This window comes from Ranitomeya imitator, chromosome 4 (genome assembly GCF_032444005.1).
Source record: "Ranitomeya imitator isolate aRanImi1 chromosome 4, aRanImi1.pri, whole genome shotgun sequence".
NCBI lineage: Eukaryota > Metazoa > Chordata > Amphibia > Anura > Dendrobatidae > Ranitomeya > Ranitomeya imitator.
This window is the reverse complement of record NC_091285.1, coordinates 451,736,035-451,754,193: the sequence shown is the minus strand read 5'-3', so window position 1 is coordinate 451,754,193 and position 18,159 is coordinate 451,736,035. Positions and strand designations below refer to the sequence as shown.

At 48.9% G+C, this 18,159-nt stretch overlaps 1 protein-coding gene across 1 annotated transcript; it reads right to left on the bottom strand.

Moving 5' to 3' along the window:
- Positions 1-1,801: 1,801 nt before the first annotated feature.
- On the bottom strand, positions 1,802-16,969 carry LOC138674547 (uncharacterized). Its single transcript, XM_069762370.1, has 7 exons — positions 16,917-16,969; positions 12,476-13,802; positions 9,345-9,426; positions 5,010-5,838; positions 4,563-4,773; positions 3,908-4,093; positions 1,802-2,578 (listed from the first exon to the last, which is right to left on the bottom strand). Exons 1-7 carry the CDS (start codon positions 16,967-16,969, stop codon positions 1,802-1,804), a joined length of 3,465 nt encoding a protein of 1,154 aa, XP_069618471.1.
- Between the last annotated feature and the right edge of the window lie 1,190 nt (positions 16,970-18,159).

Here is an 18,159-nt window from a genome sequence, read left to right as displayed (position 1 = left end):
GTGTAAAGTCTCTTCTGGTTCAGGATGGTTCTGAGTCACTTCTTCTTGTATTTCTGGCTGGGGAAACGTTAAGACAGGTATCATTATGGCCTGATGTATCTGAGTCCAAGACTGGGGAAAATCTCCCAGAACGGTGTGAATTTTCTTTTCTTTTTCTTCCATGGGTGGATATGTTCCTGGGTCTGTTTCTTTGTTCCTCAGTTTATCAGGGCATACTTTGAGATGGTCTCTGGATACCGCAGTTGAAGTTTCTCCTCCATCTTTACTGATAAGGCAGACTTTCGTGTTGTCGAAGATTGAAGGTAGGGTAGTATACGTTTCTGCTTCCCACTGGTCATCAAGTTTGTGCAGTCTTCTTTTACGTTTTAGCACTTGTTCACCTGGTGGCAAGGGGATTGCAGGGGCACGTTGGTTATAGTCTCTTTCTTGCTTTTGTTTCGCCTGTGATAGACTTCTTTCAACGCACTCTTGTCCTTGGCGGTACTTTTGTTGTCTCTCAGTATCCCAATCTGCATCTGGTGAGGTATTTTCTGGGGTTAGGACTCCCATGTCTAGATCAACTGGTAGTTTACTAGATATTCCTCTCATCAGGTATGCTTGAGTGAAGTTGGTGGAATTCACTGGGTTGTGGTTATACAAGTCTACCAACTCTGGCAACATTTCTGGCCATAAATTCCTTTCATGTAAAGGCAATGTCTTCAGTAGGTCAATCACTACTTGGTTCATTTTTTGCATGTTGGTTTGCGGGTGATACGGAGTTATTCTGATCTTTTTGCATCCATACAGGTTGCAGAATTCTTGAAACACTTCCGCTTCAAAGGCTGGTCCTTGGTCAGTAAGTACCTTCTTAGGATATCCATGTGGTCTACAGAAGTGCTGTTGGAAGGCTCTGGCTGCTGTCTTTGCTGTCTGGTCCTTGACAGGTACAACTACTAGGAATCTGGAGTAGTGATACACAATAGTCAAAGAGTAGACATAGCCTGTCCGGCTTGGAGTTAGCTTCACGTGGTCTAAGGCAACCAGTTCAAGTGGCTGTTTGGTGACTATGGGCTGTAGGGGAGCCCTCTGGCTGTCACGGTCCTTTCTGTGCAAGTTACATGGGCCACACTCTTGGCACCACTTTGTGATGGCTTTTCTCATGCCAATCCAGTAAAATCTTCCACGTAACAGTATCTCTAACTTCTTCCATCCGAAGTGTGCTGCTCCATCGTGGTATGCTTCCAGGACCATTGGCACATCTTGTCTTGGGACCACTATCTGCCAGACTAACTCCTGAGTGCGTGTATTGATGTTTCTTTGGCACAGCTTATCATCGTAGATGAATAGTTTGCCTTTCTCCTTCCACAGTTGTTGTGTCTCTTGCGGACCATTTGGACCAGGGTGCGAATCTGTTTGTGTCAGCAGCTCTTTCACCAGACAGACTGAGGGGTCACTATCCTGGGTCTCTGCCCATCCATGGTGGGGCAACGGGTTCAGCGTGGCTTCTTGTTTGTTACTGCGCCCGTTCCTCACATAATGAGCGTACTGAGTTGCTCCAGGGCGGTAGAAAGCTGGCAGCTCTACCTCTTCAAGTTCCTCTGAATTCTCTTCCACATCTGGAAGGTTGGGCATTCTGGTTAACGCATCGGTGTTGGCATTCTTGTGCCCTGCATGGTATTTGATGGTGAAGTCGTAATTAGACAACTGGCCATCCATCGCTGCTCCAAGGCACCTAGTTTTGCCATCTCCAGGTGAGTCAGCGAATTGTTATCCATGTAAAACGTGAATCTTGCCGAGGCCAGGTAGTGCATGAACCTCTCTGTTACTGCCCAGACGATGGCAAGGAACTATAATTTTCAGGGTTCCTTTCTGTGGGGCGAAGCTTCCTACTGGCGTATGCAATTACCCTTTCCTTGCCTTTTTGAACTTGGGACAGTACTGCTCCAAATCCCGTGTTGCTGGCATCCGTGTACAGCACAAACGGTTGGTCATATTCTGGGTAGGCCAGTACCTCGTCTCCCATGAGAGCCAACTTCAACTGAGTGAAGGATCCTTCCAGCCTGTTGTTCCAGTCTAATGTGATATTCTTACCCTTGGTTTTCTTAGATTGGCTGACTAACAGGTCTTGCAGTGGTGTGGCTATCTTGGTGAAGTCTTTAATAAATCTTCTGTAGTAGCCTACCAACCCTAGGAACTGTCGGACTTCATGGAGGTTACTGGGTTTCGGCCAGTTCTTGATCACGGTGACCTTGTCTGGGTCTGGTGCCACTCCTTCAGAGCTTACCACATGGCCCAGGTACTGCACTTTGGATTTCAACAGGTGACATTTAGATGGTTTTACCTTCAAGCCAAAGTTGGACAGGGCTTCAAATACCTTGGCCAGGTGCCTCAGGTGATCTTCATACGTCTTGGAGAAAACAATGACGTCGTCCAGGTACAACAAGACAGTTTTGAAGATCTTGTGCCCGAGACAGCACTCCATCATTCTCTGAAATGTCCCTGGGGTGTTGCACAGTCCAAACGGCATGTAATTAAATTCAGCGAGACCCATTAGTGTTGTGAAGGCCGTCTTCTCCTTGTCAGCCTCTGCTATGGGAACCTGCCAGTACCCACTAGTGAGATCCAAGGTAGAAAAGTAATTAGCAGATTTTAACGCAGCCAATGACTCTTCTATTCTAGGCAACGGGTATGCATCCTTGTGTGTAATGCGGTTTATCTGCCTATAATCTACCCACATTCTCATGGTGCCGTCTTTTTTCCTGACGAGGACTAATGGAGCTGCCTGTTAGGAGTCGAGTTTCCTCTGCTGCACAGGAGGAATCTCGATCCGTGTCTGCTGCGGTCTCCCATTCTGCATCGGCCGCAGTGGGGTCTGCTCAGCGGAGGCGTCGCTCCCAGCGTCTTGCTGGGACTGATTCTGTGCAGAGGGTTACTACTGCCTTTTCTGGCTCTCCTGTTGTACCCTGCACTGATCTGCGGCGAGCAGGCTTCTCTGGGACTAAGTCCTTATTTTCACACACTGAGCATGCCCAGGGCAAGATCTCCCGTTGGAGATCAAGGGTCACATGCTCAGGTACTGCAGCACATTCCATTGGTCCTCCAGGAAGGTCCTGAAAGGGCAAAACTTCGGTAGCAGCTTCCTGTGCTGCAACTATATAAACTGCGCATGACCGCACGGCCATGCGCTAGTATTGTCTTGATAATATGTGTGTGTGTTGTGAGTGAAAGTCGCTCTTTAAAATACCCTCCCTATTGGATGACTGTTCGCGGAAGGTGTATGTTTGCTATCTAGCGCCCGACTTATCCAACAGCACGTTACACACATAACAGCGTCTAGTTGCTGTGACCGCCTGTACGGCGCCGTGCGCTTCCTCTGCGCTTTCCTTACCCAAGCCTGGGTGGTTAGTGGCGTCCGTCAGTGCGGCACTGCATGCACTCTCGTGCCTTTATATACTATTTTAATAGTTTCCTTACACACCCAGTTGCGGTGTTGTGCCAGCAAGTGGTCTAATCAGACTTCAATCCTGTGTTGGGGTTGTGTTCCCTGACTTCTTGCTCGCGCTCTATGTGCGGTACCGCGGTCCTGTGACTCAACAGGATCGCTTCCTTCACGCAGGGTGAAGTTAACCCGTGCGTGTATACTTATAGTACCGCCATATAGTCCGTCTTACTAGCAGCAGGGTTTTTACCTGCACGGTGGACCTTGGACTGCGAACGCACCTAGTTTCATATCATCTATACTTGGTGCGTTCCGCCAGTCCTTAACACTGCCTAGGGGCCACAACTACTGTATCTCTGATTACCCCAGCCTCCTTCATCTCTCACAACATACTTTTGGCACACTGATAATGGGTTGGAGGTACAGGCCGGTAACTCTCCTTGATGGTGGATGACTTCCCGAGGGGATGTGATGTTGTACCCCTTTTACCTGCCCAAAATCTAGTGGGTGCATACTGAATACCCGTTCATACTCATGGACCACCAGGTAATCCCCTTGTTTCTGGTGTGAAGGTGTAGAGTCAGTGCTCACATGTAATTTCTGACACCAATCTTCCATTTGTCCTGCAGAGCCATTGTCCTCCGCCTGGTTGGACGGGACCAAGGGTTCTGTTGCCTGTATCACATTATTATCAACAGCAAGCAGTTTGGCAAGTGTAGCATATCTGGTTAAGAGAACCTCCTTCTCCCCACAGTTGAGAACATGTACTGGTACCCTCCCCTTGCGGACTTCACCCACCCCTCTGGCTGTCAGGATTGTAGGCCTACTGTCAGAATACACAGGTTCTACCAGTGCCTGACAGTCTTTACCTCTGATACCTTATCAACATTTCACTCCTGGGGGGTATTGCAATGGGGATTGGATCACTCACTGTGACTCTGCCAATTTCTCCACCAGATAGTTCTACCTGCTGTTTCTGTACCAGGGCTCTGATTTCCCTTTGCAGGACTCTCTGCTCACTGAAACCAGCAGTTTCAGCCACCTGTTGTAATAAGACAATAACCTCGACAAGACAATTTTCAATAACATTAGTACCATTGGTCATCATAGGGTTACATTCACGCCGGTCAATATCAACAATTACCATTCCTTGGGCCTTTAATTCCACCTGCCCCACTTTAATGGTGACCTCCTTGTATCCCACCTGCGGCAAAGGCTTACCATTACTGGCTACTATCGTTAAGTCACTATCTGGACCACGGGTAATGTCTGTATCAGCCCAATAACGCTTATAAAGGATGTAAGGCATAGTTGTAACCTGTGAACTGGTGTCCAACAAAGCGTTCATCGGGATGCTGTTGATCACAATGGGGAGAACAGGTCATCCTCTGATGTACTTGGCTCGCCAGTTTTGTGGGCCTGGTCATCCTACTCCTGGGGGTTGGCCCTCTGCCCCAGGGGTCACTCGTTTAAATGACAGTAGCTTGCAATGTGTTCTGCCTGGTTGCAGCGGCGGCAGATGGGCCATCCATCCTAGTGTTAGCGATCGTCGTCTCTCCCTCTGGTCAGCGGGATCCTCTTCTGTCGTCGCCAGGGGACGTCCTCCGGTCTGGAAGCCAGCTGCATCTTCTCCTTAGGGGATTCCTGTAGAGACTGTATGGTCCGGGCTATTGCGGCAACACTCTTGGTCAGCTCCTGCACCTGGAGGCCTAGTCCTGTAGAAGAATCCTCATCTAGGACATGTGCATCAGCTTCAACGGTGACCTGGGGATATGATGCCACCTCCTGGGGGTACATGAAGCCTGGACGCTTAAGAGGCACTGCACAGCTGGGTGGAGGTTCGTGCAGCACCCGAATGGCTCTGTCCTTAAATTGCGCAAATTCCAGGTCAGGGTTTTGCAAGGCCAGGATGCGTAACTGAGTCCTGTGGGTGTTGGACAGCAGGAGCCCCTCAATGAACTGCTCTTTCAAAAGCTTATCTCCATCCTGTATCCTGTTAGGATCCACTTGATTAACAGCCCGGAGCGCCTTCTGCAAACTAAGGGAATAGTCCCGTATACTGTCCTGTGCTTTTTGCTTACACCCGAAGAACTTCATTTTTATCTCTGCAGCGGTGCATGTGTCAAAGGCGACTTTGAGTTTAGCAATGATCTGCTGCACAGTCCTTTTGTCCACATCCGGGTAGGATTTTACCTCTCCCAAGGCCGCACCAATCAGTTGGCCTTTTAAGATTTTCTGATGCTCTGTCAAAGGATGAACTTCAAACAGGCTGCAGAGCCTTTCTTTAAAGTCATTTAATGTATGTGACTCTCCGGAATATTGTGGGAGCCATGCTGCTCCAGGTATATACGGCATGGAGAGGGGCATGATGGGCGCCGTAGCTGTGGCAGTGTCCGGCCAGTTTATTGGAGCTGCTGGCTCTGCGGGGCCAGGAAGCAGTATGGGACTGCGGCTGCATCCACCGTGGGGCCTGGGGCATCACTGGGCCTGCGGGTGCGTCTGCTGCGGGGCCTAGGGGGTGCTATGGGGCCTGCTGCTGCGACCGCCGCCAATTCTCCTCCTTGGTCAGACATGGCTCTTCCCCCTCGCTAACCTGGTAGAGGCTGGGTCTCCTCTGCGGAGTCTGCAGCGGTTCCTCCGATGCGCCACTCGGCACTGTGTAGCGTCTTCACTTCTGGCTTCGCTGTACGGCGTCTTCACTTCCTGCATTCCAGGCAGCGTGGCATTTGTTTCTCCTGCCTTGCGCTCTTTCTGGCTGGCTCCACCCACGAAGGTATGTCTCCTCCCCCTCACGCTCCACGCAGCGCAGCAATGGTGGCTTTTGGTGGCAAACAGTCACTGGCACACAGTACCTGGCGATGCTAGGGCACGAAATCCTGTTTGTGACAACAAAGTTGAGTAACCCACAGGGCAGTGGGGTACTCGGTACCGGGTTCGGTCGCAAGGGGGATGTCACAGTGGCTTCGACCCGGTCCGTGGCCCTGGGCCTCAATGTTAAAGGGGAAAATGTTCAAAGTTTGTTGTGACGCCACCTGTGGGGTTCGGTCAGTATTGGGGACCGACGCTGCATTAAGGGGGTCCCTGGGGGATGTTTCAGCAGCACAGATGTTACACTTCACATATGTGAAGCGGGGTCCTCAGGGGTCCTATGGTGTAGGGCGTGAATGGTATAGCTGGTGAATAAATGAGAGGAGACAAGTTGTAAGCCTTTACCTGGTTTACTGCGGATGACAGGCCACAGTCAAGGGTATCGGCAACACGTGAATTAGGAGTCCAGGCAGTCCAGAGACAAGCGGAATCCCCTTGGCAGGTCAGGTTGGGGGCCTTCCACTCTGCGCTTTCTGTGTCTGAGGTTCCTGCTGCCACTAAGTGTTCCCAGCAAAGTTCTAGTTATTTCAGTTCTTTCCCCTGTCCTGGGACAGGTACCTGTATAGTAGGCAGCTTGAGCTGTGCTTACTGAGGTCCTTTCATGGAGACTCCAGGCTCCAAGGTGCTGCTGTATCACAGGTGAATATGGGTAAAGTCCATGTAATCCTCTGCCCTCCGGTTCTGCTCTGTGTCTTATAGTTCCACAAAAGCCTTGGGCTCCCGGTTCCCGGATTCTGCGCACTGACTCCATGGAGGCCTTTCTCATACCCTCCTGGAGTCCTGTATCTCCACTGTGCTCTGTCCCTGTCTGTCCTCGCTCACAGACTGTCTGAACAGACTAAACTAGCTCCTCCTCCAAACCAGGATCTTTATCCAGGGAAGCTGCCCTAAAACAGGGTTTTGAGCTCCCCCTCCTGGCCTGGATTTAGAAGGTGTTGTGTGTGTGTGATAACCTGCCAAAGGAAATCTGACTTGTCTTCAGGCATAGCACTACCCTTCCCGAGAGGAAGGCAGCACTACTGTGGTACCCGGACTCCTGGGGTGCCACATAAACGTTTGTGACCAGTTATTGCAAGTTTAAGATAAAATTATCTCTAAAATGCCTAAAGTTAAAGATTACATACTTCCTTTGTATTTTAGACAATATATATATTTTTTTTTCGTCTTTTACATTTTAAAAATTACAAGAAGGAAAATGGACCCTTTGAATTATTCTTTGAGGGATTATCATCCATTCTTCCTTGGAAAATTCTTTTAGTTCTGTGAGGTACGCATAATCGCACGGGTACAGGGCGTAGGCACAGTATTCTGGTGCCACAACTGCACATCACATGCCACTGTGACATGTATGGTAGGGGGTGGTACGCAAATTAACACTGAAGTCAGAGTTTTCTTCCAGGCACCGCACGCCATGGAGCGTGGAAAAACTAATTAATATAAAAGATTAAAAGTCTAATTCTCAGCAACAAGACTGCATCTATGAGCCATAAAGGTAAGACTATTTTAATAAGGCAGGGGTCACTTGCGAGTTCAATGTGAGAAACTGGAGTATGCAGCTGCATGTATTTCCGTGGTCCAGTCCTGAGTGCCGGCGGCAGTGTTGGGTATTGAGGCGAGAGACTGGCGCGAGTTTCTCGCATTGAACTCGCAAGTGTGACCCTGGCCTTATTGTATCACCTGTATGCCCATAGTAATAGCTTAAGAGCATCCCAGGGAGTGACAGATTCCCTTTAACCCCTACAGCATGCTGTCTTCAGCTTACATAGCAAAAACATGCTGATAGATTCCAGTTAAGGGCATCTGTTTAGGTGTTTTGGTTATTAAGTAGCCAGACTTAGTGGCTCACAATGTCAAAGTGGTTGAACTGTATGTAAGAAAACCCGAAGTGAAGTTCATTTTCATTCATTTGTGCAGCAAATACAAACCATGATTGGCAAATAACTGAGCTTATTCCTGGCACACTCCCTGCAGACTTTATAGCCCTCTCTGATCCAGTGAGAAGAACACTCAGCTCTATTCCCTTTGCTTCTCCTGCAATGCTTGTCTCTGGTGAGTTCTTTGGGGTATATACTTTGAGTTATTAAAGAGGTTGGACAATTTATCTTTTCTTGATCCAATGTGTTGGGGGCATGATTTTTGTGTAACTTACTACTATATAAATATTACAGTTTCTTCTCCTGCACTTAATCGTGCAATTTTCCTCACAAACTACACAGCTATCGAGTCCATAAAATGGCTGCCAGTGGAGGAGCATATGGCCAGTCTCCTCCAATAGAAGAGCAGCTTTCCCACGTGAGTTGTTCTTCAACTGGAGAAGGCTGGTGTGGTCACATACTCCCCCATGCAGCAATTTTATTGACTGGAGAGTTGTGCAGTCTGTGAAGAAAGCTACACTAACAAGAGCAAGAGAAGAACCTATTATACCTATATAAGTACCACAAAATCATGTTCTCAATACATCTGATAAAGTAAAGGTAATGTGGCCGACAGCGTTAACTAATTCTGCAGCCAGAAATAGTGCAATACAGAGGCTACAGAAGGCAAATGGTGCCAATTTTTAATGAAGCATAAATGTAAAAATATTTTTTAGCCCCAATTGCTTTTACTTTAGAAAAAGGGTCCCTAAAAGTGGACCACCCCCTTAAAAAGTGCCCACAATCTTACAAACATCTCCTGCATGTAGGATTCTAGATATGCCTCTCCATCGTTTTTTTCTATATGACAGCCACAATCACACTAAGTGTAATGTCTCACCCACCTTTTTATATTATTATTTGTTAGCATGACATTGTTCATAGTGCAGATTGCCCAAATAGTAACCTATCAGCAGAATTTGGTTGCAGGAGATAATTACTGTTCACAGCAAATTCATCCAAAGATTTTTTTACTTTAGCTGTCAATGTTAAGGAGGCACTATGGTTTGCTCTGCTCAAGTTGTTCCAAAGCCACAATTTATACTCGTATAAATGCCCCGATCCCAACTGACCCTTCCACAGTGACAAGTAGTGATGGGCACTCCGCCTCTTTTTAGCGATCCATCTCATTTGACTCGACTCACCAAAGAGTCGGCTTTTTTGGATCGCAAACAGATCTCTATTTAATGTGTTCACCTTCAGTCTGATGATATTAATACTCTCCACCTATAGCCAGCCATTCACAGACCATTTCTGGGGGGCAGGTAGGTGGCCTTTCATTTACCTCAGCATCTTAACATATTGATTTTACCCCCAGTGAGAGCCATGCAGAGACTGCAAGTGCCTCTCAGGGGCGGCTGTGTAATGACCAGAGGTCCGAATAAGATCCAGTGAGTCACAAACCAAGACCAAGGCAGAAATCTCCAACGGTATTTACTCAAAGGCAAAATAATCAAGGTAATATGGAGAATATTAAGACAGATGCACCCCAAAGATACACTAGCTCAGCAGCAGCTGAAATCACTGTGCCACTCCAAGGTCTCCTGAGAACTGTGTACTACAACAGACTAGTAAGAAATTTACCTAACAGGCAACTAAAAACAGGAACAAGTGTAAATTGAATGTAGTGTTATTAAGGGAGCCCCTGGAATGGCACACTGAGTATAACTTACACAACTCTAATATAAGATACACCTCTAAAGTAACAACTTAACACTCTGAGCAGAGATACCTGGGTATCTATAACTATGGTACCGTATCCTGAGATGGATTTCCTCTCAGGCAGGAATCCGCAGAGGCTGCAGCCAGTTCATATTTTCAGCGCCAATAAGTTACAGCAAGCTCCTCTTGTCTTGTCTTGTCGGCCGATGCCGAGCCCAAACGCCGGGGACTTAGTTAGTGGTCTCACGATGTAGTCTCTGCTTCTGTAGCTCCTAGGAATGGTTCCACGACAATCCGTCTGTCTCTGTATCAGCAGTCTGTCCAGACTTGTTTCTCCACTCAATGCACAGGGAATCCACAGACTTCCAAATACGTACTGGGTTCTTAGCAAAGTCTCCGTCTTTTGTTAAATAAAGGGTTAACTCCTCTCCAGGAAACGTTAGCCACACAAGTCTCTCACAGAGTTAAACAAAAGGTTAATTCTTCTCCAGGGGAACGTTAGCAACAAAAAGTCTCTCAAAAGCTTCTTTTCCTCCAAAAACACTTGCAGTAAATCCACACAGTCTCTCTTTAAGATATCACAGCAGCTTCTGCCTTTGCTTCCCGCCTTTTTCTCTCTCAGCTCTCACTTCCAAGTTTCACTTTACACCCGAGACACTAGACCCCACCCAGCAGCACACATCGTCTCTGGGAGTTTTGCACGGTCTGTTCTCTTCTGCAATAGGCAAAAACCACAGGGTCCTAGTGCCCTCTCAGTGGGACTACAGTTCACCCTCTTACATGCCACCCCACTAGAGGTTGGCGTCCTCGACATACCTTCCCACTCAAATTCATCTTGAGCATATCGCTGAGGCGGTATTCCTGCCGTAGATCGTGTAGTTCTCCTGAGTCCTACATCAACAGGTGCGACCTTAGAGGGAGCTAGAGTCTCTTCCATGGTCGTGTCAGTGGGCGTAAGTGGAGTTGTCTCCTCCTGCGGCTCGATGTCCTGTGATACAGCGTCAGGACCAAGCAGTTGACCTGATGCACTCTCCTCAACAACATCCTCCATATCCCCAACATTCTCATCACCCGAGGCCAGATCGGTCACAGGGGGCAAATAAGCAGGCGCAGGAGTAAGCACACCATCAAACTCAAGATCATTCAGAGCTTCCGCCCCTTGAAACATGGCCTCTGGCTCTAGGGGGGTAGGCGCCGAATCTTCAAACCAGCACCGCTGTAACATGTTACGATGCAAATTACGGGTTGGCCCCCCTGTCCCCACCGGTTCGACCTCGTACACTGGAATCTCAGGGTTCACCTGTTTTTTTATCAGATACGGTATCGCCTCCCATCGGTCACTCAGCTTTCCTGACCGTCGTTTTGTCCTCACCAACACTCTGTCTCCCGGAGAGAACAGCTCTGTTTGTACAGGTCGCGTGTCCTTATGGACCACCTGGCGAAGGTGGTCACCCACCACCTGATGCACCACCCTCAACCGCCGCCGATGCTCTCGTACCCACTCGGATGCAGTCCGAAGGGGGGCGGAGGAGGGATCTGGCATGCTCAAATCCTCAATGTCTCGGCCAGGTCTACCAAACATCAACATGTGTGGTGAGTAACCAGTAGTACTGTGCACCCTGTTATTGTAAGCCCACATCAATTCGGGGAGATACTCAGGCCAGCATGTCTGTTGCTGACTCTCTAAGGACCTCAACATTTGCAACAGGGTCCGATTAAAACGCTCACACGCCCCGTTACCCTGAGGGTGGTAAGGCGTTGTTCTCGACTGCTCGATACCACAGAGCTGGTGCAACTCTTTCATCAGCGTTCCCTGAAAGCAGGCCCCTTGATCTGAATGTATTCTCTGCGGACACCCGAACACTTGGAAGAAATGTCGGCACACTGCCTCAGCCGCCGACTTGGCCGTCTGATCTCTTGTCGGCACCGCTACAGCATACTTGGTAAAGTGATCTGTCATCACCAGGCAGTAGGAGTACCCTGATGTAGAGTACCCTATCAACACGTAGTCAATCATGAGTAGTTCCAGTGGAGCTGAAGTCTTAATAGACTGTGTGGGAGCCCGCTGCTCAGGGCTTTTGTTGAGCCCACAAATTCGGCACTGCCGACACGCGTCGGCCACCATCCCTCCCAACTCAGGGCAGTAGAGGACTCGCTGCAACCACTGAAGTGTCTTTTCACTTCCAAAATGGGCCCCCTTCTCATGCGCCTCACGAGCGACCACCGGCCCCATCCCCACAGGAATTATCAGTTGGTACCGATGCTGCAGCTCCGATGGCAGGTACACCTTACGATACAAAAGACCTTGTTCCACACACAATTTGTCCCATTGTCGAAGGAGTTTCATTCCTTCCATGGACAACTGAGCCTTGTCCTCTGCACTGGGCCAGGCCTTGTTTTGTACCCAACGGCGCACAAGTGCAACGTCCGGACACTCATCCTGGACTCTTGTCCAATCTGAGGGTGTTTTACCCAGGACACAGGGCATCCCGGTGGCCACCCCACTTGAGTGTACCACACTTTGGAAGATAGGTATTTGCCCCAAAGCTGGAGTTTCAGTATCCTCAAGTTGTTCATCAACATCTTCCCCGGATGACCCAAGGGGCACTCTTGACAATGCATCTGCATTGCCGTTCTCTCGACCAGAGCGAAATTTAATGCGGTAATTGAACTTGGCCAGTCTGGCGACCCACCGCTGCTCCAACGCCCCCAGTTTTGCATTCTCTAAGTGAGCTAGCGGGTTGTTATCTGTCATGACTAGCACCTCAGCTCCTGTTAGATACTCGGCGAAGCGTTCTGTCATTGCCCACACCAGGGCCAGCAATTCCAGACGGAATGAGCTGTAGTTAGCCGGATTTCGCTCGGAGTCTCTTAAAGATCTGCTGCCATAAGAAATCACTCGTTCTCGGCCGTCCTGCACCTGTGCTAGTACTGCCCCCAACCCATGAAGACTACCATCGGTATACAACAAAAAAGGGGTGTCAAACCGGGCGTAGGCCAGCAATGGGGCACTCGTTAGGGCGGTTTTCACTCCATCAAATGCCTTTTTCTGTAGGGGCCCCCATGGAATGGGGCGATTTCGAGGACCCAGCGCTGTCCCTCTCAAAAGTTCATTCAAGGGACTCACCACTTGTGAGAATTTAGGCACAAACCGCCGATAGTATCCTGCTAGGCCCAGGAAGGCCCGCACTTCTCGCAGGTCACAAGGAGGTGGCCACTCTTGTACCGCCTTAATATTACTGGCTAAAGGTAGTACCCCGTCCGGGGTCACCAGATGCCCCAAATATTCAATCTGGTTTCGTAACAGCTGACATTTTTTTGGCTTTATTTTCAGGCCGTAGCTCTTAAGCCGCCGGAGAACTTGACGCAGCTTCTCCAGATGATCTTCAAATGAGGTTCCGAACACCACAATGTCGTCCAAATATATCAGGACTGATTCAAAATTTAGATCACCCAAGCAATGTTCCATCAGGCGTTGGAAGGTTCCCGGGGCGGTAGCGAGGCCAAAGGGCATCCGGTTGAACTCAAAGAGCCCCATTGGCAATACAAACGCCGTCTTGGCCCGATCTTTTTCAGCCATTGGGACCTGCCAGTACCCGCTTGCCAAATCCAATGTTGAGAAATACTTGGCCCGACCCAGGGCCGACAGGGATTCTTCAATACGGGGTAAAGGATAGGCGTCCCGTACGGTGTGGGCATTCAATTTCCGATAGTCCACACAAAATCGGAGTGTCCCATCCTTCTTGCGGACCAAGACTACAGGGGCCGCCCAGGGACTCCGGCTCTCTCGGATCACTTGGTTGTCCAGCATACTGGCCACCATGCTCTTCACCTCTTGATAGAGCGCCGGAGGAATTTGGCGATATCTTTCTCTAATGGGTGGAGTATCCCCCGTTGGAATCTCATGCTCAATCGTCTGGGTACACCCGAAGTCCTCTCCATGTCGGGAAAAGGTCTCTTGATGTTCCCACAAAACTCTCTCCAACTGCTCCAACTGCACGGGGGTCAGCTTCTCCCGATCCACTCCCATCTGCTCCATGATCACATGAACATTCCATTCCTCCGTAGGAGGTTCAGTCCGGCCTACCTCGACCGCGAATGTCCAGGATGACTGTTGGTCTGGTCGCAATTCGAACCCTGCATTTTCCGGCACCTTCTCTGCCGGTACGAACAGTTCAGCCAGTATGGTCCCAGCGGGAATTGCAACAGCTTCATCTAAAACATTGATGCATCGGACCGGTACTCGTCCATTCTTCACAATCGCCAAAGAACGGGCCACATGTACCTTGGCAAATGAGGAACCCTCTCGGGCGGGCTCAAGTAGCACTTCAAGCCCATTCAATCTCTGTGCAGCTCCCACAGGCAGCATTAAGAGTTCCTCTTGTCTGGGTCCCAGCAGGATCGGGGCCCTCGGAGTCACTCGGACCCGGCCCACCCGGCCACCTGGGACCGCACTTTTCAGCAAGTCGCAACTCAGCACTAGACGGTGTAGAATTCTCTGTGTGGGTCGGTGTCTTGTCGCACGGGCCCAGTATCGGGGTCCTTCACTGGCATACATCTGGTGATTCAAATCTCGCAGCACGTTCATTCCGAGCGTCACTTCCATCCCTCTTCTAGGGGGGTGATCCACCAGTACTACCCCTTTCTGCCCCAGCTCTTGACCAAACATTTTTAGTTGCATCCACACGATCCCTTTTACTGACAATTGACCATTATTTGCGGCGGTCAGTCGTATCACTCGGCCATCCTCTGGAATCACTAGTCGACTGAAGTATCTCTCATATACTTCTAGAGGCATTATAGTACATTCGGATCCCGTGTCAACCAAGCACCTCATCTTCCGCCCTTCAAACTCTGCTTCTATCACTGGACTACATGCAAACAAATCTTGTTCATTCCGTCGAGGGCTTTGTGTGGGTGGGGCCGTTGCTGCTTGCCCTCTCATGGCAGCGGCCGGAAGTTTAAAGCCGGCGACGGGGTTTCTGGGGCTGTAAGCGCCCGGCAGTAACGCGAGATGTGTCCCTGGCGGCCACACTTCCAGCAGTTGATTGTTCCTCGTGGGCGAGGGCTTGACTCATTCTGATAGGACGACCTGGCCATTTGCGGGGTCACCGTTCCAGGGGGTGAGGCAGGAGGTTCCCGCGAGGGGGTAGAGGCGGGATCAACTGTCAGTTGAGACAATTTCAGCTTCAACTCCTTCACCTCAGCACGCAGAGCTTGTACCACGCTTACCAGCCCCTCTCCCCCCGACCCTGATGAACCACCTTCCTCCAGCTGGGCACTGTTCACTGACCCCTCGGGAACATAGGCCGATTTCTCTTCCCTTTCCACTGCAGCTCGGTAAATCTGCCAGAAAGATAACTCTGGTGCAACCCGGGCCATTTCCAACAGTTTGTCCCGGAGAAGTCTATTGGCTACACCGGTGATGAATTGGTCCCGGAGCAAGCGGTCTACCTCCCGGAATGCCCCCATGGCCCCCGGGTCTAGTCGCTGCATCTCATTCAACATCTCTTGCAAAATATTAGAGTACTGCATCAGGGACTCACACTCTCTCTGGGGACGATTAAAGAATAGGGACCGAAGCTGAGCCACACGCGCTCGGCCCCCCAAACTCCCCTCTAACAGTTCCAAAATCTTTTCTAATGTATCCCTCTCTGATTCTGGGCGCACCATCACCATACGCCTAATATCACCCTCCAGTGCATTTAATGCCAGCTCAGCGCGTAACGCGGGGGTCAAATTACACATGCGCAGAATACTCCGGATTCTCTCAGCCCAATCTTGCAACGCCATATTGCGCCCATCGTATTTCGGCATGTGCTGAAGTAAAGCCCCTACAGGCACATACCCTCCCGGAGTCGCAGCGGCTGCCAGGGGAACCCCAACCCCTGAGGAGGATGCGGATACAGCGGGGTCATTTCCACCCTCGCCCTCGTCCATGACAAACACTGGATCCTGCCGACTACGCCAAAAATGTAATGACCAGAGGTCCGAATAAGATCCAGTGAGTCACAAACCAAGACCAAGGCAGAAATCTCCAACGGTATTTACTCAAAGGCAAAATAATCAAGGTAATATGGAGAATATTAAGACAGATGCACCCCAAAGATACACTAGCTCAGCAGCAGCTGAAATCACTGTGCCACTCCAAGGTCTCCTGAGAACTGTGTACTACAACAGACTAGTAAGAAATTTACCTAACAGGCAACTAAAAACAGGAACAAGTGTAAATTGAATGTAGTGTTATTAAGGGAGCCCCTGGAATGGCACACTGAGTATAACTTACACAACTCTAATATAAGATACACCTCTAAAGTAACAACTTAACACTCTGAGCAGAGATACCCGGGTATCTATAACTATGGTACCGTATCCTGAGATGGATTTCCTCTCAGGCAGGAATCCGCAGAGGCTGCAGCCAGTTCATATTTTCAGCGCCAATAAGTTACAGCAAGCTCCTCTTGTCTTGTCTTGTCGGCCGATGCCGAGCCCAAACGCCGGGGACTTAGTTAGTGGTCTCACGATGTAGTCTCTGCTTCTGTAGCTCCTAGGAATGGTTCCACGACAATCCGTCTGTCTCTGTATCAGCAGTCTGTCCAGACTTGTTTCTCCACTCAATGCACAGGGAATCCACAGACTTCCAAATACGTACTGGGTTCTTAGCAAAGTCTCCGTCTTTTGTTAAATAAAGGGTTAACTCCTCTCCAGGAAACGTTAGCCACACAAGTCTCTCACAGAGTTAAACAAAAGGTTAATTCTTCTCCAGAGGAACGTTAGCAACAAAAAGTCTCTCAAAAGCTTCTTTTCCTCCAAAAACACTTGCAGTAAATCCACACAGTCTCTCTTTAAGATATCACAGCAGCTTCTGCCTTTGCTTCCCGCCTTTTTCTCTCTCAGCTCTCACTTCCAAGTTTCACTTTACACCCGAGACACTAGACCCCACCCAGCAGCACACATCGTCTCTGGGAGTTTTGCACGGTCTGTTCTCTTCTGCAATAGGCAAAAACCACAGGGTCCTAGTGCCCTCTCAGTGACACTACAGTTCACCCTCTTACAGCTGCTCCCAGCGTTCACACAGGGAGCCAGCTCTTTGTCTCGATTCGTTCATGAACGACTTACTACAACTGACGAGAGATAGGTGTTTATGTGCCACTTTCCCCAGTCATTACTATAGGAATCCCAAACACAAGTGAGCAAGACTTGGGACAATCATCTATTAGACATTTATGGAATATCTACAGGAGGTCATGAAACAACGCCAACGTAGATTATTTCCTACTTTCTATCATTTCTTTTTGGTGCTCTGTTCACACCAATATAGGATAAACTTGAAAAAAACTATGAACTTTCGCATTGTGTTAGAGGTTAGCAATTTAATACTCAACCTGTAGAATTTACCTCTACATTATATTTTCAGGATCTTAAAGAAATAGAAATGATGTGATAGCCTGGTCATGAGGAAAGTGTTCTACAATAGTGATACACTGCTTCCTGACAGAGACAGGCACCGGGCCGCTATCCACACAGGCCCTGGTGTAACTCTACAGACTATTGCCTCAGCAGCTGTTTCGTCAGCTTAGGCTTTACCCTGGGGACTGCCTCCATCCTCATTAATGCAAGGATGTTGTTATCTGCTAGAGGTGATGAATGGCTGTTCGCTTGGCAGCAAATCACTTTTCTCGTTATTAATTGTAGACTCTTTTCTGTGTGACAGAATCTGTTATTATTATGCTTTATTAATAGCCACAGTCTGATCACGTGAGGATATACATGAGAGGAGCCAAAGAAATATGGGCAGGAGAGCTATGAGAGCTTCTCTACCGGCTTCTCTTTTCAGCCCTACAGACTGTACAGGTCCAAAAGTCCCATCAAAGAAAATCAGTACTATAGATGGCTCTCTGAGGGTCACTCATACAGCCTTTCCATTGGGGCTCAAGATAAACAAGTTTCATTAGATTGGGCAGCAAATGTAGATGTTCATATATCAACGTGCACTCTAGAATATAGGCCTCATGGCAGCCAAAAGACAATTTATAAGGTTCATTTATATCTTAGTAACAAAAATAATGTTAGCATGAATAGTCCTGAACTCTTTTTGAGTGCTGTAAGGCTTATGAATTAATCATTATAAGGACAATTTCACACGACCGATCCAAGGACTGTCTGTGAAAAAATGACATCACACGGTCAGCACTAGGACCAATGTTATTCGATTAGGCCGGTCAGATGAGCGACTTTTTTTCATGGGCCAAATCTGCATGTGAACAAAAATTGCAACATGCATTCCTTCTTCCTTGT